The 23599-nt window shown below is 43.5% G+C and overlaps 1 protein-coding gene across 2 annotated transcripts in view; it reads right to left on the reverse strand.

The window, feature by feature from the left end:
- Positions 1-23599, reverse strand: part of LOC110538842 (epsin-3-like) — a 68032-nt gene that overhangs the window by 42391 nt on the left and 2042 nt on the right. For both annotated transcript variants that reach the window (XM_036941980.1, XM_036941981.1), the window contains exons 2-6: positions 14640-14996; positions 12305-12463; positions 11635-11718; positions 11330-11443; positions 6852-7029 (exon numbers count right to left, since the gene is read on the reverse strand). In XM_036941980.1, coding sequence (XP_036797875.1) covers positions 6852-7029; positions 11330-11443; positions 11635-11718; positions 12305-12463; positions 14640-14708 — 604 coding nt within the window. In that variant the 5' untranslated portion in view covers positions 14709-14996. The remainder of the gene's footprint in view (positions 1-6851; positions 7030-11329; positions 11444-11634; positions 11719-12304; positions 12464-14639; positions 14997-23599) is intronic.

Genomic DNA, 23599 nt, shown 5'->3' on the forward strand with positions numbered 1-23599 from the left:
ATTCACACATTTATCAAGAGAACATCCCTGGTCATCCCTACTACCTCTGATCTGGTGGACTCACTAAACACAAATGCTTCATTTGTAAAAATATGTCTGAAAGTTGGAGTGTGCCCCTTGCTATCTGTGAATGTAAAAAAAACATGTAATTACATTTTTAAAAATGGTGCTGTCTGGTTTATTTAATATAAGGAATTTGAAATGATTCATACCTTTACTTTTGATACTTAGGTATATTTAAAACCAAACACTTTTAGACTTTTACTCAAGTAGTATTTTACTGGGTGACTTTCACTTTTACTTGAGTCATTTTCTATTAAGGTATCTTTACTTTTACTCAAATATGACAATTGGGTACTTTATCCACCACTGGTTGGTTCCTGTGGGATAACACTAACATGGAGAGTTCGTTCGCCAACTTACTGACTAGCTGTCAGTGCAGACCTGAGCAGAGCCAGACCAAATCTCTCAACATGGATTCTCACTGAAGAACAGAATGGCTAATCTTATCAATGTTTCAGGCATTCAAGCCTTTATGCTTCATTACATTCTGGCTCCATTGTGTGTTCCACTGCCTCTTCAACGCTTCAGGCTGTGGGAACATGTTTGGCCTTTTACAATGTATCCCTGCTATCAATCAAACTGTAATATACCGTCGCTACCCGGCTACCACCCGGTACTCTACCCTGTACTCTACCCGGTACTCTACCCGGCTACCACCCGGTACTCTACCCGGTACTCCACCCGGCTACCACCCGGTACTCTACCCGGTACTCTACCCGGTACTCTACCCGGTACTCTACCCGGTACTCTACCCTGTACTCTACCCGGTACTCTACCCGGTACTCTACCCTGCACCTTAGAGACCGCTGTCCTATGGACATAGTCATGGAACACTGGCCACTTTAATAATGTTTACATACTGTTTTACCCACTTCATATGTATATACTGTATTCTAGTCAAGGCTCATCCTATATAACTACTGCTGTACACACCTTTTCTATTCATATACTGTCTATACACACCATCCTATATAACTACTGTCTTTACACACCATCCTATATAACTACTGTCTATACACACCATCCTATATAACTACTGTCTTTACACACCATCCTATATAACTACTGTCTATACACACCATCCTATATAACTACTGTCTATACACACCCTCCTATATAACTACTGTCTATACACACCATCCTATTATAACTACTGTCTATACACACCATCCTATATAACTACTGTCTATACACACCATCCTATTATAACTACTGTCTATACTGTCTATACACACCATCCTATATAACTACTGTCTATACACACCATCCTATTATAACTACTGTCTATACTGTCTATACACACCATCCTATATAACTACTGTCTATACACACCATCCTATATAACTACTGTCTATACACACCATCCTATTATAACTACTGTCTATACACACCATCCTATATAACTATTGTCTATACTGTCTATACACACCATCCTATATAACTACTGTCTATACACACCATCCAATATAACTACTGTCTATACTGTCTATACACACCATCCTATATAACTACTGTCTATACACACCATCCTATATAACTACTGTCTATACACACCATCCTATATAACTACTGTCTATACACACCATCCTATATAACTACTGTTTATACACACCATCCTATATAACTACTGTCTATACACACCATCCTATATAACTATTGTCTATACTGTCTATACACACCATCCTATATAACTACTGTCTATACACACCATCCTATATAACTACTGTCTATACACACCATCCTATATAACTACTGTCTATACACACCATCCTATATAACTATTGTCTATACTGTCTATACACACCATCCTATATAACTATTGTCTATACTGTCTATACACACCATCCTATATAACTACTGTCTATACTGTCTATACACACCATCCTATATAACTACTGTCTATACACACCATCCTATATATAACTACTGTCTATACTGTCTATACACACCATCCTATATATAACTACTGTCTATACACACCATCCTATATAACTACTGTCTATACACACCATCCAATATAATTACTGTCTATACACACCCTCCTATATATACTACTGTCTATACACACCATCCTATATAACTACTGTCTATACACACCATCCTATATAACTACTGTCTATACACACCATCCTATTATAACTACTGTCTATACTGTCTATACACACCATCCTATATAACTACTGTCTATACACACCATCCTATTATAACTACTGTCTATACTGTCTATACACACCATCCTATATAACTACTGTCTATACACACCATCCTATATAACTACTGTCTATACACACCATCCTATTATAACTACTGTCTATACTGTCTATACACACCATCCTATATAACTACTGTCTATACACACCCTCCTATATATACTACTGTCTATACACACCATCCTATATAACTACTGTCTATACACACCATCCTATATAACTACTGTCTATACACACCATCCTATTATAACTACTGTCTATACTGTCTATACACACCATCCTATATAACTACTGTCTATACACACCATCCTATTATAACTACTGTCTATACTGTCTATACACACCATCCTATATAACTACTGTCTATACACACCATCCTATATAACTACTGTCTATACACACCATCCTATTATAACTACTGTCTATACTGTCTATACACACCATCCTATATAACTATTGTCTATACTGTCTATACACACCATCCTATATAACTACTGTCTATACACACCATCCAATATAACTATTGTCTATACTGTCTATACACACCATCCTATATAACTACTGTCTATACTGTCTATACACACCATCCTATATAACTACTGTCTATACACACCATCCTATATAACTACTGTCTATACACACCATCCTATATAACTATTGTCTATACTGTCTATACACACCATCCTATATAACTATTGTCTATACTGTCTATACACACCATCCTATATAACTACTGTCTATACTGTCTATACACACCATCCTATATAACTATTGTCTATACTGTCTATACACACCATCCTATATAACTACTGTCTATACTGTCTATACACACCATCCTATATAACTACTGTCTATACACACCATCCTATATAACTACTGTTTATACACACCATCCTATATAACTATTGTCTATACTGTCTATACACACCATCCTATATAACTACTGTCTATACTGTCTATACACACCATCCTATATAACTACTGTCTATACACACCATCCTATATATAACTACTGTCTATACACACCATCCTATATATAACTACTGTCTATACACACCATCCTATATAACTACTGTCTATACACACCATCCTATATAACTACTGTCTATACACACCCTCCTATATATACTACTGTCTATACACACCATCCTATATAACTACTGTCTATACACACCCTCCTATATAACTACTGTCTATACACACCATCCTATATAACTACTGTCTATACTGTCTATACACACCATCCTATATAACTACTGTCTATACACACCATCCTATATAACTACTGTCTATACACACCATCCTATATAACTACTGTCTATACACACCATCCTATATAACTACTGTCTATACTGTCTATACACACCATCCTATATAACTACTGTCTATACACACCATCCTATTATAACTACTGTCTATACTGTCTATACACACCATCCTATATAACTACTGTCTATACACACCATCCTATATAACTACTGCTGTACACACCTTTTCTATTTATATACTGTCTATACACACCGTCCTATATAGCTACTGTCTATACACACATATAGAGCACCAGTCAAAAGTTTGGACACACCTATTCATTCAAGGGTTTTTCTTTATTTTTACTATTTTCTACATTGTAGAATAACAGTGAAGACATTGAAACTATGAAAATAACACATATGGAATCTTGTAGTAACCAAAATAGTGTTAAACAAATCAAAATATATTTTAAATATGTATTATTCAAAGTAGCCACCCTTGGCCTTGATGACAGCTTTGCACACTCTTGGCATTCTCTCAACCAGCTTCACCTGGAATGTTTTTCCAACAGTCTTGAAGGAGTTCCCACACATGCTTTTATATATATATATATATATATATATATATATATATATATATATATATATATATATATATATATATATACAGTGCCTTGCGAAAGTGTTCGGCCCCCTTGAACTTTGCGACCTTTTGCCACATTTCAGGCTTCAAACATAAAGGTATAAAACTGTATTTTTTTGTGAAGAATCAACAACAAGTGGGACACAATCATGAAGTGGAACGACATTTATTGGATATTTCAAACTTTTTTAACAAATCAAAAACTGAAAAATTGGGCGTGCAAAATTATTCAGCCCCTTTACTTTCAGTGCAGCAAACTCTCTCCAGAAGTTCAGTGAGGATCTCTGAATGATCCAATGTTGACCTAAATGACTAATGATGATAAATACAATCCACCTGTGTGTATTCAAGTCTCCGTATAAATGCACCTGCACTGTGATAGTCTCAGAGGTCCGTTAAAAGCACAGAGAGCATCATGAAGAACAAGGAACACACCAGGCAGGTCCGAGATACTGTTGTGAAGAAGTTTAAAGCCGGATTTGGATACAAAAAGATTTCCCAAGCTTTAAACATCCCAAGGAGCACTGTGCAAGCGATAATATTGAAATGGAAGGAGTATCAGACCACTGCAAATCTACCAAGACCTGGCCGTCCCTCTAAACTTTCAGCTCATACAAGGAGAAGACTGATCAGAGATGCAGCCAAGAGGCCCATGATCACTCTGGATGAACTGCAGAGATCTACAGCTGAGGTGGGAGACTCTGTCCATAGGACAACAATCAGTCGTATATTGCACAAATCTGGCCTTTATGGAAGAGTGGCAAGAAGAAAGCCATTTCTTAAAGATATCCATAAAAAGTGTTGTTTAAAGTTTGCCACAAGCCACCTGGGAGACACACCAAACATGTGGAAGAAGGTGCTCTGGTCAGATGAAACCAAAATTGAACTTTTTGGCAACAATGCAAAACGTTATGTTTGGCGTAAAAGCAACACAGCTGAACACACCATCCCCACTGTCAAACATGGTGGTGGCAGCATCATGATTTGGGCCTGCTTTTCTTCAGCAGGGACAGGGAAGATTGTTAAAATTGATGGGAAGATGGATGGAGCCAAATACAGGACCATTCTGGAAGAAAACCTGATGGAGTCTGCAAAAGACCTGAGACTGGGACGGAGATTTGTCTTCCAACAAGACAATGATCCAAAACATAAAGCAAAATCTACAATGGAATGGTTCAAAAATAAACATATCCAGGTGTTAGAATGGCCAAGTCAAAGTCCAGACCTGAATCCAATCGAGAATCTGTGGAAAGAACTGAAAACTGCTGTTCACAAATGCTCTCCATCCAACCTCACTGAGCTCGAGCTGTTTTGCAAGGAGGAATGGGAAAAAATTTCAGTCTCTCGATGTGCAAAACTGATAGAGACATACCCCAAGCGACTTACAGCTGTAATCGGAGCAAAAGGTGGCGCTACAAAGTATTAACTTAAGGGGGCTGAATCATTTTGCACGCCCAATTTTTAAGTTTTTGATTTGTTAAAAAAGTTTGAAATGTCCAATAAATGTCGTTCCACTTCATGATTGTGTCCCACTTGTTGTTGATTTTTCACAAAAAAATACAGTTTTATATCTTTATGTTTGAAGCCTGAAATGTGGCAAAAGGTCGCAAAGTTCAAGGGGGCCGAATACTTTCGCAAGGCACTGTATATATATATATATATATATATATATATATATATATATATATATATATATATATATATATATATATATATAGCTTCACCTGGAAAAACGTTCCAGGTGAAGCTGGTTGAGAGAATGTATATATTTATTGGTTCGAGCCCTGAATGCTGATTGGCTGAAAGGCGTGGTATATCAGACCGTATACCACGGGTATGACAAAACATTTATTTTGACTGCTCTAATCACGTTGGTAACCAGTTTATAATAGCAATAAGGCACCTCCGGGTTTTGTGATATATGGCCAATATACCACGACTAAGGGCTGTATCCAGGCACTCCACGTTGCGTCGTGCCTAAGAACACAACATTGGCCATATAACACAGCTCCTCAAGCCGTATTGCTTAAATATACAGTACCAGTCATAAGTCTGGACACGTATCAGTTAAAAATAGAACGTCATCATGTTTTGGTCGCAAAGAAAAACAACTCTTGCCTTGTTAGTTGGCTACAGCTGGTTGTACCATTTCACCATACCCTGTAATCACTAGTTATTACTTCTAAACAAAATACCTTTTAGGGTGGACTCTTGTTGTTTGGTTTACTGTTTGAACAGTTGCTGAGATAATATTTTGGTTATCAATGCAAAATAAGCTACTTTGATGAATAGCCTATATACTGTATAGATGTCAGATCTAGGAACCAAGCTACAACACTGCCTCCACGGCTGTGGAAGGAATGATGTGGCGCGTCTCAATTTTAAGGAAGTTTAAAAAGTATGTCGGATGACAGAGAGTATTGACAAGGAGCCGCCCCTTTTGTGACGAGAAACGACATGGCAACTCCGTAGACCGAGTAGTAAGCTTTAGGAGAACTAGGTTAAGTTTAGGAAAGGGGTTGGGGTTAGCTGAAATGAAAAAGAAAAAATTGTCCCTGACCCGACTCAAACTTATCGAGCCACGACCTGGCCCGACCTCAGAACAGCCTTTGTTTCCAATAACGCGATTGCGTGTGTGTGTGTGTGTGTGTGTTTGCATATCCCCAGTTGCATGGTACTACTCACAATTGAAAGAGGAATGGGACTCCCTGGACCGGCTGAAGTCATCCCCGTAGAGAGCAGTCATGCTGGGCTGGCTGGTACGGCGGCCTGGGTAGGGTGGAGGTAGAGAACTAGAGCCCATCCCTGACCCTGCAGCTGCTCCAGCCATCCTCTCCTTGGTCTTCAGGGCCAGGGTCCTCTCCTAGACAAATAGATAGCTAGGTATTTACATAATGTAGATAGGGATTTTATTCATCATCGAGGGGACAATACCAGGACGGTTTCCTGGACACAGATTACGCCTGGACCTGGACTAAAAAGCCAGATCAATGGAGAAGTCCAGGACCAGACATAATGTGTCTGATGTCCAGGACCAGACATAATGTATCTGATGTCCAGGACCAGACATAATGTGTCTGATGTCCAGGACCAGACATAATGTGTCTGATGCCAAACAGAAGTCCAGGACCAGACATAATGTGTCTGATGTCAAACAGAAGTCCAGGACCAGACATAATGTGTCTGATGTCCAGGACCAGACATAATGTAGCTGATGTCCAGGACCAGACATAATGTGTCTGAGGTCAAACAGAAGTCCAGGACCAGACATAATGTGTCTGATGTCAAACAGAAGTCCAGGACCAGACATAATGTGTCTGATGTCCAGGACCAGACATAATGTGTCTGATATCTAACAGAAGTCCAGGACCAGACATAATGTGTCTGGGGCCAAACAGAAGTCCAGGACCAGACATAATGTGTCTGATGTCCAGGACCAGACATAATGTATCTGATGTCCAGGACCAGACATAATGTGTCTGATGTCCAGGACCAGACATAATGTATCTGATGTCCAGGACCAGACATAATGTGTCTGATGTCAAACAGAAGTCCAGGACCAGACATAATGTGTCTGGTGTCAAACAGAAGTCCAGGACCAGACATAATGTATCTGATGTCCAGGACCAGACATAATGTGTCTGGTGTCAAGCAGAAGTCCAGGACCAGACATAATGTGTCTGGTGTCAAACAGAAGTCCAGGACCAGACATAATGTATCTGATGTCCAGGACCAGACATAATGTGTCTGATGTCCAGGACCAGACATAATGTGTCTGATGTCCAGGACCAGACATAATGTATCTGATGTCCAGGACCAGACATAATGTGTCTGGTGTCAAACAGAAGTCCAGGACCAGACATAATGTGTCTGGTGTCAAACAGAAGTCCAGGACCAGACATAATGTATCTGATGTCCAGGACCAGACATAATGTGTCTGGTGTCAAACAGAAGTCCAGGACCATACATAATGTGTCTGGTGTCAAACAGAAGTCCAGGACCAGACATAATGTGTCTGATGTCCAGGACCAGACATAATGTATCTGATGTCCAGGACCAGACATAATGTGTCTGATGTCCAGGACCAGACATAATGTATCTGATGTCCAGGACCAGACATAATGTGTCTGATGTCAAACAGAAGTCCAGGACCAGACATAATGTGTCTGATGTCCAGGACCAGACATAATGTGTCTGATGTCCAGGACCAGACATAATGTGTCTGATGTCCAGAACCAGACATAATGTATCTGATGTCCAGGACCAGACATAATGTATCTGATGTCCAGGACCAGACATAATGTGTCTGATGTCCAGGACCAGACATAATGTGTCTGATGTCAAACAGAAGTCCAGGACCAGACATAATGTATCTGATGTCCAGGACCAGACATAATGTATCTGATGTCCAGGACCAGACATAATGTGTCTGATGTCCAGGACCAGACATAATGTATCTGATGTCCAGAACCAGACATAATGTATCTGATGTCCAGGACCAGACATAATGTATCTGATGTCCAGGACCAGACATACTGTATCTGATGTCCAGGACCAGACATAATGTATCTGATGTCCAGGACCAGACATAATGTGTCTGATGTCCAGGACCAGACATAATGTATCTGATGTCCAGGACCAGACATAATGTGTCTGATGTCCAGGACCAGACATAATGTGTCTGATGTCCAGGACCAGACATAATGTGTCTGATGTCCAGGACCAGACATAATGTGTCTGATGTCCAGGACCAGACATAATGTATCTGATGTCCAGGACCAGACATAATGTATCTGATGTCCAGGACCAGACATAATGTGTCTGGTGTCAAACAGAAGTCCTGTACCAGACATAATGTGTCTGATGTCCAGAACCAGACATAATGTGTCTGATGTCCAGGACCAGACATAATGTATCTGATGTCCAGGACCAGACATAATGTGTCTGATGTCCAGGACCAGACATAATGTGTCTGATGTCCAGGACCAGACATAATGTATCTGATGTCCAGGACCAGACATAATGTGTCTGATGTCCAGGACCAGACATAATGTGTCTGATGTCCAGGACCAGACATAATGTGTCTGATGTCCAGGACCAGACATAATGTATCTGATGTCCAGGACCAGACATAATGTATCTGATGTCCAGGACCAGACATAATGTGTCTGGTGTCAAACAGAAGTCCTGTACCAGACATAATGTGTCTGATGTCCAGAACCAGACATAATGTGTCTGATGTCCAGGACCAGACATAATGTGTCTGATGTCCAGAACCAGACATAATGTGTCTGATGTCCAGGACCAGACATAATGTGTCTGATGTCCAGAACCAGACATAATGTATCTGATGTCCAGGACCAGACATAATGTATCTGATGTCCAGGACCAGACATACAGTGGGGCAAAAAAGTATTTAGTCAGCCACCAATTGTGCAAGTTCTCCCACTTAAAAAGATGAGAGGCCTGTAATTGTCATCATAGGTACACTTCAACTATGACAGACACAATGAGAAAAAAAATCCAGAAAATCACATTGTAGGATTTTTTTATAATTTATTTGCAAATTATGGTGTAAAATAAGTATTTGGTCACCTTAAACAAGCAAGATTTCTGGCTCTCACAGACCTGTAACTTCTTCTTTAAGAGGCTCCTCTGTCCTCCACTCGTTACCTGTATTAATGGCACCTGTTTGAACTTGTTATCAGTATAAAAGACACCGGTCCACAACCTCAAACAGTCACACTCCAAACTCCACTATGGCCATGACCAAAAAACTGTCAAAGGACACCAGAAACAAAATTGTAGACCTGCACCAGGCTGGGAAGACGTAATCTGCAATAGGTAAGCAGCTTGGTTTGAAGAAATCAACTGTGGGAGCAATTATTAGGAAATGGAAGACATACAAGACCACTGATAATCTCCCTCGATCTGGGGCTCCACGCAAGATCTCACCCCGTGGGGTCAAAAGGATCACAAGAACGGTGAGCAAAATTCCCAGAACCACACGGGGGGACCTAGTGAATGACCTGCAGAGAGCTGGGACCAAAGTAACAAAGCCTACCATCAGTAACACACTACGCCGCCAGGGACTCAAATCCTGCAGTGCCAGACGTGTCCCCCTGCTTAAGCCAGTACATGTCCAGGCCCGTCTGAAGTTTGCTAGAGAGCATTTGGATGATCCAGAAGACGATTGGGAGAATGTCATATGGTCAGATGAAACCAAAATATAACTTTTTGGTAAAAACTCAACTCGTTGCAACTGAGTTGCATCCAAAGAACACCATACCTACTGTGAAGCATGGGGGTGGAAACATCATGATTTGGGGCTGTTTTTCTGCAAAGGGACCAGGATGACTGATCCGTGTAAAGGAAAGAATGAATGGGGCCATGTATAGTGAGATTTTGAGTGAAAACCTCCTTGGCATTGAAGATGAAATGGGTCTGGGTCTTTCAGCATGACAATGATCCCAAACACACCGCCCGGGCAACGAAGGAGTGGCTTCGTAAGAAGCATTTAAAGGTCCTGGAGTGGCCTAGCCAGTCTCCAGATCTCAATCCCATAAAAATCTTTGCAGGGAGTTGAAAGTCCGTGTTGCCCAGCAACAGCCCCAAAACATCACTTCTCTAGAGGAGATCTGCATGGAGAAATGGGTCAAAATACCAGCAACAGTGTGTGAAAACCTTGTGAAGACTTACAGAAAACGTTTGACCTCTGTCATTGCCAACAAAGGTATATAACAAAGTATTGAGACAAACTTTTATTATTGACCAAATACTTATTTTCCACTATAATTTGCAAATAAATTCATTAAAAATCCTACAATGTTATTTTCTGGATTTTTTTTCCTCATTTTGTCTGTCATAGTTGAAGTGTACCTATGATACAAATTACAGGCCTCTCTCATCTTTTTAAGTGGGAGAACTTGCACAATTGCTGGCTGACTAAATACTTTTTTGCCCCACTGTAATGTATCTGATGTCTAACAGAAGTCCAGGACCAGACATAATGTGTCTGATGTCAAACAGAAGTCCAGGACCAGACATAATGTGTCTGATGTCAAACAGAAGTCCAGGACCAGACATAATGTGTCTGGGAAAACAGAAGCAGACACACATTCTGTACAAAACCAAACCAACAGAATACAGGTACCATGTCATACCTGTTTCAGCCTCTCCTCATCCCTCATCAGAGCCACCAGCTGCTTGGCCTTCTCCCTAACATTCACCCCCTGGTCCCTGCCATCCCTGTCTGTGAACTGGAAGTCCCGTAGGGTCTACAGAGGAGGAGGAGGAGGAGGAAGAGGGGGAGGAAGAGGAAGGGAAGGAAGTATACTTTATTATACTTTCTTTGCAGATAGTTTTTTTGGTTTCAACCCCCTGAGAAAGAAACCATTCAGAAGCCAGCTCAGTGCACTCACTCAGACATTTATCCCGACAGACTCGGGATTCGAACCGTCAACCTAACCTGTATGGTGTATACGTTCTCCCTGCACTGCTGCGCCACACGTTCCGAGCCCGTTTTGATCAGGTAGTCGAGTAGAGTCAGGGCCTAGCAATAAAATAACAATCCACTTCACTTACACACCAACACATTTCAAAACAGACACCGCACACACATCTAACAGTAGATAGAAAGACAAGGCAAAGGGTGAAACAATAAAAACAGACACCACACATCTAACAGTAGATAGAAAGACAAGGCAAAGGGTGAAACAATAAAAACAGACACCACACATCTAACAGTAGATAGAAAGACAAGGCAAAGGGTGAAACAATAAAAACAGACACCACACATCTAACAGTAGATAGAAAGACAAGGCAAAGGGTGAAACAATAAAAACAGACACCACACATCTAACAGTAGATAGAAAGACAAGGCAACGGGTTAAACAATAAAAACAGACACCACACATCTAACAGTAGATAGAAAGACAAGGCAACGGGTTAAACAATAAAAACAGACACCACACATCTAACAGTAGATAGAAAGACAAGGCAACGGGTTAAACAATAAAAACAGAATATGATGATAAAAATGCATATGAACAGGATATTTAAAGAATGAAAGGAAAACTAACAATTGTTTGTTAGTAAATATCACAGAGAAAACATTTAGTTTCCAGGTGAACGTTGACCTTGTAGACGTGTCTCCAGTTCTTCCCGCTGTCGTTGAGGCGTTTCCAGATCATACCCATGACCTCAGTGAACGCCACCACGTTGAAGGTCAGGTCAGCGATCTCTGACATCAGAGAGGAGGGGGGGCCCCACGGGTCGTTGGAGGTCGCCTCGCGGACCTTCATATAATAATAATATGAATACATATTTAGTTGGTGAAAATATAATTCGGGCCGGGATTCAATCCCATCTCATTTTGTCAGCGATGCCTCATTTAAAAAGTCATTTCCGAATGAGCCGACATACGGCATATTCAGCGTGAATGAGGTCTCCGAAACATTCCCTTTAAAATCACCAACAAAACACGATCGGTTTGAATCCCAGCACAAGAGAAATGATAAACTACAATATATATAAGAATGATTTATGATGGCTCTTTTCTCTTTTTACCCAAAGGAGCTTTACAATATACACAGTTGAAGTTGAAGGTTTACATACACTTAGGTTGGAGTCAGTAAAACTCGTTTTTCAACCACTCCACAAATTTCTTGTTAACAAACTATAGTTTTGGCATGTCGGTTAGGACATCTACTTTGTGCATGACACAAGTCATTTTTCCAATAATCGTTTACAGGCAGATTATTTAACTTATAATTCACTGTATCACAATTCCAGTGGGTCAGAAGTTTACATACACTAAGTTGACTGTGCCTTTAAACAGCTTGGAACATTCCAGAAAAGGATGTCATGGCTTTAGAAGCTTCTGATAGGCTAATTCACATCAGTTGAGTCAATTGGAGGTGTACCCCTGGATGTATTTCAAGGCCTACTTTCAAACTCAGTGCCTCTTTGCTTGAAATCATGGATAAATCAAAATAAATCCACCAATACCTCAGAAAAAGAATTGTAGACTTCCACAAGTCTGGTTCATCATTGGGAGCAATTTTCAAACGCCTGAAGGTACCATTTTTTTTATTTAACCTTTATTTTACTAGGCAAGTCAGTTAAGAACAAATTCTTATTTTCAATGACGGCCTAGGAACAGTGTGTTAACTGCCTGTTCAGGGGCAGAACGACAGATTCCTTGTCAGCTCGGGGATATGAACTTGCAATCTTTCGGTTACTAGTCCAAACGCTCTAACCACTAGGCTACCCTGCCACCCCGGCTACCCTGACACCATGTTCATCTGTACAAACAATAGTACGCAAATATAAACACCATGGGACCATGCAGCCGTCATACCGCTCAGGAAGGAGACGCATCTGTCTCCTAGAGGTGAACGTACTTTGGTGCGAAAAGAACAACAGCAAAGCACCTTGTGAAGATGCTGGAGGAAACAGGTACAAAAGTATCTGTATCCACAATAAAACGAGTCCTATATCGACATAACCTGAAAGGCCGCTCAGCAAGGAAGAAGCCACTGCTTTAAAAAAACAGACTACGGTTTGCAACTGCACATGGGGACAAAGATCATACTTTTTGGAGAAACGTCCTCTGGTCTGGTGAAAAGAAAATAGAACTGTTTGGGAGAATGACCATCTTATGTTTGGAGGTAAAAGGGGAAAAGGGGGATGCTTGCAAGCCGAAGAACACCATCCCAACCGTGAAGCATGGAGGTGGCAGCATCGTGTTGTGGGGGTGCTTTGCTGCAGGAGGGACTGGTGCACTTCACAAACTAGATGGCATCATGAGGACGGAAAATTATGTGGATATATTGAAGCAACATCTCAAGACATCAGTCAGGAAGTTGAAGCTTGATCGCAAATGGGTCTTCCAAATGGACAATGACCCCAAGCATACTTCCAAAGTTGTGTCAAAATGGCTTAAGGACAACAAAGTCAAGGTATTGGAGTGGCCATCACGAAGCCCTGACCTCAATCCTATAGAACATGTGTGGGCAGAACTGAAAAAGTGTGTGCAAGCAAGGAGGCCTACAAACCTGACTCAGTTACACCAGGTCTGTCAGGAGGAATGGGCCAAAATTCACCCAACTTATTGTGGGAAGCTTGTGGAAGGCTACCCAAAATGTTTGACCCAGGTTAAACTATTTAAAGTCAATGCTACCAAATACTAATTGAGTGCATCTAAACGTCTGACCCACTGGGAATGTGATGAAAGAAACAAAAGCTGAAATAAATAATTCTCTCTACTATTATTCTGACATTTCACATTCTTAAAATAAAGTGGTGATCCTAACTGACCTAAGACAGGGAATTTTTACTAGGATTAAATGTCAGGAAATGTGAAAAACTGAGTTTAAATGTATTTGGCTAAGGTGTATGTAAACTTCCAACTTCAACTTTAGGTAACAATACAAATGTTAAATAACAACAACAACAAGCACAACAACAAACCTTGATCTCTGCCTCGGAGTATTGGTTGACCATGTTCTTCACCTGGCGGCGGAGAGATGATGTCTGCATGGTGATTGGTCAGTGTTTCACAGGTGTTAAGAAGTGGGCAATGGAATCATACAGTGGGCCCGCCCACTAGCTTTCTTCTCACAGGTAGAGTTAAAGAGGGGGGAGTCTTTAACTGGGATGGAGGAGGGAGGTAGGGGGGAAGGAGGTCAGTAGAGTTAAGGAGGGGGGAGTCTTAAACTGGGATGGAGGAGGGAGGTAGGGGGGGGAGGAGGTCAGTAGAGTTAAGATGGGGGAGGAGATGAGATGTGGTCCTCTAGATGAGTTCAGTGACGCCCAGAGTGTGTGTTCCTGGTCGGGAAGAGAACATCACAGTTAGACTGACATACAGATGCACACTGTAATATCAGTGACCAGTAGACCAGGGCTGTGTCCCTAATACACCCTATTCCCTATAGAGTGCACCCCATTAGACCAGGGCCCAAATGGCACCCTATTCCTTATATAGTGCACTACTTTAGACCAGGACCCATAGGGTAGTAGTGGTGCACTAAGTAGTGTACTAGGGAATAGGGTGCCTTTTGGGACAAGAGAGAAAGAGACATGGTGGGACCTGACCACACACAGAGAGAGCTGACTATAGACGATCTACCATCCCTCTCTGTCCAGTCAGCCATTTCAGAATCATGAAGGACAAAAGGACAGGAATACAAATATTAGTTTTGAGGAGGGGGACTTAACCGTGAGGACACAGCCCTTTGTAGCGCACTACTTTTGACCAGAGCCTATAAGGGGACATATAGGGGATAGGGTGTATTTTGGGACTTATCCCTTATATAATAAAATCCTACACACTGCCATTGTCAGTATCACTTGCTTGTCAAGCTCACAGCCTTCGTCAAAGCTTTTGCTTTCATTTTGAGGGTATGGGGAATAGGGTGCCATTTGGGATGGGCCCTAACTGATTATTTTTAGTCTATAGTCACAGGCATTGTCTTCTTTGAAAGTTTTGTTATCGCAACAGACAGGGAGGAGCACCGCCCCCTGCTTGTTTTTCTGACAGGATTCCATCATCACCATGGCAGCAGAGCAGAAAAGTGGCTTGGCCACTATAGGTGAGAGTTACTGAACAGCTACGGACAAACCTGTTACACTACTGTAATAAGAAACGGCTGTGGATGTACCTGTTCCACTACTGTAATAAGAAACGGCTGTGGATGTACCTGTTCCACTACTGTAATAAGAAACGGCTGTGGATGTACCTGTTCCACTACTGTAATAAGAAACGGATGTGGATGTACCTGTTCCACTACTGTAATAAGAAACGGCTGTGGATGTACCTGTTCCACTACTGTAATAAGAAACGGCTGTGGATGTACCTGTGCCACTACTGTAATAAGAAACGGCTGTGGATGTACCTGTTCCACTACTGTAATAAGAAACGGCTGTGGATGTACCTGTTACACTACTGTAATAAGAAACGGCTGTGGATGTACCTGTTACACTACTGTAATAAGAAACGGCTGTGGATGTACCTGTTACACTACTATAATAAGAAACGGCTGTGGATGTACCTGTTCCACTACTGTAATAAGAAACGGCTGTGGATGTACCTGTTCCACTACTGTAATAAGAAACGGCTGTGGATGTACCTGTTCCACTACTGTAATAAGAAACGGCTGTGGATGTACCTGTTCCACTACTGTAATAAGAAACGGATGTGGATGTACCTGTTACACTACTGTAATAAGAAACGGCTGTGGATGTACCTGTTCCACTACTGTAATAAGAAACGGCTGTGGATGTACCTGTTCCACTACTGTAATAAGAAACGGCTGTGGATGTACCTGTTCCACTACTGTAATAAGAAACGGCTGTGGATGTACCTGTTCCACTACTGTAATAAGAAACGGCTGTGGATGTACCTGTTACACTACTATAATAAGAAACGGCTGTGGATGTACCTGTTCCACTACTGTAATAAGAAACGGCTGTGGATGTACCTGTTCCACTACTGTAATAAGAAACGGCTGTGGATGTACCTGTTCCACTACTGTAATAAGAAACGGCTGTGGATGTACCTGTTACACTACTGTAATAAGAAACGGCTGTGGATGTACCTGTTCCACTACTGTAATAAGAAACGGCTGTGGAAGTACCTGTTCCACTACTGTAATAAGAAACGGCTGTGGATGTACCTGTTCCACTACTGTAATAAGAAACGGCTGTGGATGTACCTGTTCCACTACTGTAATAAGAAACGGCTGTGGATGTACCTGTTCCACTACTGTAATAAGAAGGTTCAGGGCCCACCTGTCTACACACTCTACCACATACCTGTCCCAGACCTGACCTAGATCCTTATAGGACACACACTCTACCACATACCTGTCCCAGACCTGACCTAGATCCTTATAGGACACACACTCTACCACATACCTGTCCCAGACCTGACCGAGATCCTTATAGGACACACACTCTACCACATACCTGTCCCAGACCTGACCGAGATCCTTATAGGACACACACTCTACCACATACCTGTCCCAGACCTGACCGAGATCCTTATAGGACACACACTCTACCACATACCTGTCCCAGACCTGACCAAGATCCTTATAGGACACACGCTCTACCACATACCTGTCCCAGACCTGACCGAGATCCTTATAGGACACACACCTTGTCAACTTGTCATCATACATGTTGGATAAATTCATTGACTACTTTCCTATTACAAGATTGTTTCATCCCAACAGCACTCCACGAAAAGTGATGTGACTTTAACTACATCCACTCTGGTAAAAAGTGGTGACTAACTACATCCTCTCTGGTGAAAAAGTGATGTGACTAACTACATCCTCTCTGGTGAAAAAGTGATGTGACTAACTACATCCACTCTGGTAAAAAGTGATGTGACTAACTACATCCACTCTGGTAAAAAGTGATGTGACTAACTACATCCACTCTGGTAAAAAGTGATGTGACTAACTACATCCACTCTGGTAAAAAGTGATGTGACTAACTACATCCACTCTGGTAAAAAGTGATGTGACTAACTACATCCACTCTGGTAAAAAGTGATGTGACTAACTACATCCACTCTGGTAAAAAGTGATGTGACTAACTACATATGCACTCTCTTCTGTGTCCAGTCTTTTAGAAGAAACAACGGGTGTAGAATAGTAGTACAACAACAGAACAGCCCAGATCTGGACGACAACAAACTACTTAATGTTACCAGGGCCCTGAGTCAGCCAAAACACCACCATCACGCCAGTGGGCCCTGAGTCAGCCAAAACACCACCATCACGCCAGTGGGCCCTGAGTCAGCCAAAACACCACCTTCACACCAGTGGGCCCTGAGTCAGCCAAAACACCACCATCACGCCAGTGGGCCCTGAGTCAGCCAAAACACCACCATCACGCCAGTGGGCCCTGAGTCAGCCAAAACACCACCATCACGCCAGTGGGCCCTGAGTCAGCCAAAACACCACCATCACGCCAGTGGGCCCTGAGTCAGCCAAAACACCACCATCACGCCAGTGGGCCCTGAGTCAGCCAAAACACCACCATCACACCAGTGGGCCCTGAGTCAGCCAAAACACCACCATCACGCCAGTGGGCCCTGAGTCAGCCAAAACACCACCATCACGCCAGTAACTTTCCTCTCATAATTCAGCAGTACCTATTAAACAAAGGGTTTAGAGCAAGCAGATCCTCTAACTCAGTCAGACGTTGACCTGGTCGTACGTCTCCATGTCTGAAACTTCTACAGGCTTTAGGATTCAAGGCAGGTTCATAAGGGAATGGTATATACTATATATACAAAAGTATGTGGACACCCCTTCAAATTAGTGGATTCGGTTATAACATCCACACCCGTTGCTGACAGGTGTATAAAATTGAGCACACCGCCATGCAATCTCCATAGACAAACAGCCTGGCCCATACCGAAGAGCTCAGTGACTCTTCAGTTGCCATCCTATGACACCGTCAGTTTGTCATATTTCTGACCTGCTAGAGTTTCCCCAGTCAACTGTAAGTGCTGTTATTGTGAAGTGGAAACGTTTAGGAGCAACAACAGCTCAGCTGCGAAGTGGTAGGCCACACAAACTGTGTGCTGAAGCACGTAGCGCGTAAAAATTGTCTGTCGTCGGTTGCAACACTCACCACCGAGTTCCAAACTGCCTCTGGAAGCAACGTCAGTAAAATAACTGTCAGGAGCTTCATGAAATGGGTTTCCATGGCCGAGCAGCCGCACACAAGCTTAAGATCACCATGCGCAATGCCAAGCGTCTGCTGGAGTGGTGTAAAGCTCACCGCCATTGGACTCTGGAGCAGTGGAAACGCGTTCCCTGAATCACTCTTCACCATCTGGCAGTCCGACAGACGAATCTGAGTTTGGCTGATGCCAGGAGAGCGCTACCTGCCCTAATGCATAGTTCCAACAGTAAAAAGGAATAATGGTCTGGGGCTGTTTTTCATGGTTCGGGCCCTTTAATTCCAGTGAAGGGAAATCTTTTAGCTACAGCATAAAATAACATTCTAGACAATTCTCTGCTTCAAACTTTGTGGCAACAGTTTGGGGAAGGCACATTTCCTGTTTCAGCATGACAATTTCCCCATGCACAAAGTGAGGTCCATGCAGAAACCAGGCTTAATCGCCCAACATCAATGCCTGACCCCACTAATGCTCTTGTGGCTGAATGGAAGCAAGTCCCCGCAGAAATGTTCCATCATCTAGTGGAAAGTCTTCCCAGAAAAGTTGAGGCTGTTATAGCAACAAAGTGGGGAACAACTCCATATTAATGCCCATGATTTTAGAATGAGATGTTGGACGAGCAGGTGTCCACATACTGTTGGTCATGTAGTGTCCATGGTGTGTGTTAGAAGCAGTGCTATTGACTTGTATCGATCCAGCTGAATCCCTCTTGAATGTATCGATCCAGATGAAGCCCTCTTGAATGTATCGATCCAGATGAAGCCCTCTTGAATGTATCGATCCAGATGAAGCCCTCTTGAATGTATCGATCCAGCTGAAGCCCTCTTGAATGTATCGATCCAGCTGAAGCCCTCTTGAATGTATCGATCCAGCTGAATCCCTCTTGAATGTATCGATCCAGCTGAATCCCTCTTGAATGTATCGATCCAGCTGAAGCCCTCTTGAATGTATCGATCCAGCTGAAGCCCTCTTGAATGTATCGATCCAACTGAAGCCCTCTTGAATGTATCGATCCAGCTGAAGCCCTCTTGAATGTATCGATCCAGCTGAAGCCCTCTTGAATGTATCGATCCAGCTGAATCCCTCTTGAATGTATCGATCCAACTGAAGCCCTCTTGAATGTATCGATCCAACTGAAGCCCTCTTGAATGTATCGATCCAGCTGAAGCCCTCTTGAATGTATCGATCCAGCTGAAGCCCTCTTGAATGTATCGATCCAGCTGAATCCCTCTTGAATGTATCGAATGTAACATTGAATAGACTGGTGGCTGATGAAAATAGCCATGGATGCTTCCTGTACGGTCAGATGACCACTACCACTATCTCCAGTAGTCCTTACACATCCAGGCCAGAAACAACCCCACTACCACTATCTCCAGTGGTCCTTACACCTCCAGGCCAGAAACAACCCCACTACCACTATCTCCAGTGGTCCTTACACCTCCAGGCCAGAAACAACCCCACTACCACTATCTCCAGTGGTCCTTACACATCCAGGCCAGAAACAACCCCACTACCACTATCTCCAGTGGTCCTTACACCTCCAGGCCAGAAACAACCCCACTACCACTATCTCCAGTGGTCCTTACACCTCCAGGCCAGAAACAACCCCACTACCACTATCTCCAGTGGTCCTTACACATCCAGGCCAGAAACAACCCCATCCTCTTGACTTCTTATATTAGGGGTGGCAGGTAGTATAGTGGTTTGTAACCGAAAGGTTGCTAGATCAAATCCCAGAGCTGACGAGGTAAAAATCTACTGTTCTGCCCCTGAACAAGGCAGATAACAGGTAGGCCGTCATTGTAAATAAGAATTTGTTCTTAACTGACTTAACTGACTAGTTAAATAAATAAAAATATTAGTTAGGTCGAACCTTCCCCATAGGATTCACACTGACTACAGATCTCTACAAGTCAAGTCCCCCACTACCAGGGGTTGTTTTGACAAGGGCCTATAGGGGTCATTTTGGATAGGGGTCATTTTGACAAGGGCCTATAGGGGATAGGGGTCATTTTGACAAGGGCCTATACGGGATAGGGGTCATTTTGACAAGGGCCTATAGGGGATAGGGGTCATTTTGACAAGGGCCTATAGGGGATAGGGGTCATTTTGACAAGGGCCTATAGGGGATAGGGGTCATTTTGACAAGGGCCTATAGGGGATAGGGGTCATTTTGACAAGGGCCTATAGGGGATAGGGGTCATTTTGACAAGGGCCTATAGGGGATAGGGGTCATTTTGACAAGGTCCTATGGGGGATAGGGGTCATTTTGACAAGGGCCTATAGGGGATAGGGATCGTTTTGACAAGGGCCTCAGTCACCAGGCAGGTTCATGTTCAGCTCCTAGCTACGTATTCATTGTATTTGGCTTCACTTCCTCCCTCTACCATCTACTGGCCCTGGGACAACACTGATGTATTCCTGGCATTCCTGTGTTGGAGTCTGTACAGGAAATAGCAATAAAAATGGTCAAGTTAGAGAGCCCTGTGCGCTGCTGGAGAGAGTGGAGTTGGGAATAGATGGAGTGAGTGAGTGAGTGAGTGAGTGAGTGAGACTGGTCCCAGATTTATTGTCTCCTTCTATAGCCTGGTCCCTGCTGCACCACTCAGGCTAGGTCCTAGCTGCAGCACTCAGGCTAGGTCCTAGCTGCAGCACTCAGGCTAGGTCCTAGCTGCACCACTCAGGCTAGGTCCTAGCTGCACCACTCAGGCTAGGTCCTAGCTGCACCACTCAGGCTAGCTCCTAGCTGCACCACTCAGGCTAGGTCCTAGCTGCACCACTCAGGCTATGTCCTAGCTGCCCCACTCAGGCTAGAACCTAGCTGCCCCACTCAGGCTAGGTCCTAGCTGCACCACTCAGGCTAGGTCCTAGCTGCACCACTCAGGCTAGGTCCTAGCTGCACCACTCAGGCTAGGTCCTAGCTGCACCACTCAGGCTAGGTCCTAGCTGCACCACTCAGGCTAGGTCCTAGCTGCACCACTCAGGCTAGGTCCTAGCTGCACCACTCAGGCTAGGTCCTAGCTGCACCACACAGACTAGGTCCTAGCTGCACCACACAGGCTAGGTCCTAGCTGCACCACTCAGGCTAGCTCCTAGCTGCACCACTCAGGCTAGCTCCTAGCTGCACCACTCAGGCTAGCTCCTAGCTGCCCCACTCAGGCTAGAACCTAGCTGCCCCACTCAGGCTAGAACCTAGCTGCCCCACTCAGGCTAGGTCCTAGCTGCACCACTCAGGCTAGGTCCTAGCTGCACCACTCAGGCTAGGTCCTAGCTGCACCACTCAGGCTAGTTCCTAGCTGCAGCACTCAGGCTAGGTCCTAGCTGCAGCACTCAGGCTAGGTCCTAGCTGCAGCACTCAGGCTATAGGTCCTAGCTGCACCACTCAGGCTAGGTCCTAGCTGCACCACTCAGGCTAGGTCCTAGCTGCACCACTCAGGCTAGGTCCTAGCTGCACCACTCAGGCTAGGTCCTAGCTGCACCACTCAGGCTATAGGTCCTAGCTGCACCACTCAGGCTAGGTCCTAGCTGCACCACTCAGGCTAGGTCCTAGCTGCACCACTCAGGCTAGGTCCTAGCTGCACCACTCAGGCTAGGTCCTAGCTGCACCACACAGACTAGGTCCTAGCTGCACCACACAGGCTAGGTCCTAGCTGCACCACTCAGGCTATAGGTCCTAGCTGCACCACTCAGGCTAGGTCCTAGCTGCACCACTCAGGCTAGGTCCTAGCTGCACCACTCAGGCTAGGTCCTAGCTGCACCACTCAGGCTAGGTCCTAGCTGCACCACACAGACTAGGTCCTAGCTGCACCACACAGGCTAGGTCCTAGCTGCACCACTCAGGCTAGGTCCTAGCTGCACCACACAGGCTTACTAGGCCTCTGTTTTCTATCTAAATTAGGAATGGGTTCTATTTCCTTCCTCTTTCCTCACTCCATCCATAATGCAGGCTTGAGGATAGAACTACACTACTGTGTACCTTACAGCATATCCACCTTGACATGCCTACACCGTACCATCTCCTTCTCTCATTCAGTCAGTGGGTCCAAAAGAAACCGTGGGCACAGGGCAGCTCACACACACACGCGCACACACACGCACACGCACACACACACACACACACACACACACACACACACACACACACACACACACACACACCAAAACACCAAAACACCAACACACACACACACACACACACACTTCATATATCCCCTTAGACAAACAGGGCTGGTCTGACAAACCAACACTCCACTCCGACCCAAAACACAAACTCATCAAAACACCAACACACCAACACAAACTTCATATATCCCCTTAGACAAACAGGGCTGGTCTGACAAACCAACACTCCACTCCGACCCAAAACACAAACTCATCAAAACACCAACACACCAACACACACTTCATATATCCCCTTAGACAAACAGGGCTGGTCTGACAAACCAACACTCCACTCCGACCCAAAACACAAACTCATCAAAACAAAACCAATATAAGAGGATACTTAAAGGGGCAATCCGTAGTTGAAACAATAACAAAGCATAGTCCTCGTCACTGTTTCTGTAAAAACCTTGAGGGACGAGGCTGGTGAAACTTAACCAATCTCATATTCATAGACAGAGCTATGGATGCAAGTGTAGACAACACTGGTGGGTTGGGACCTGTACAACCCTCGGTTGGACACAGGTAGACCTACGTGAGTTTAATTTAACCAATCTCATATTCA

The sequence above is a fragment of the Oncorhynchus mykiss genome, chromosome 13 (genome assembly GCF_013265735.2).
Source record: "Oncorhynchus mykiss isolate Arlee chromosome 13, USDA_OmykA_1.1, whole genome shotgun sequence".
Classification (NCBI taxonomy): Eukaryota; Metazoa; Chordata; class Actinopteri; order Salmoniformes; family Salmonidae; genus Oncorhynchus; species Oncorhynchus mykiss.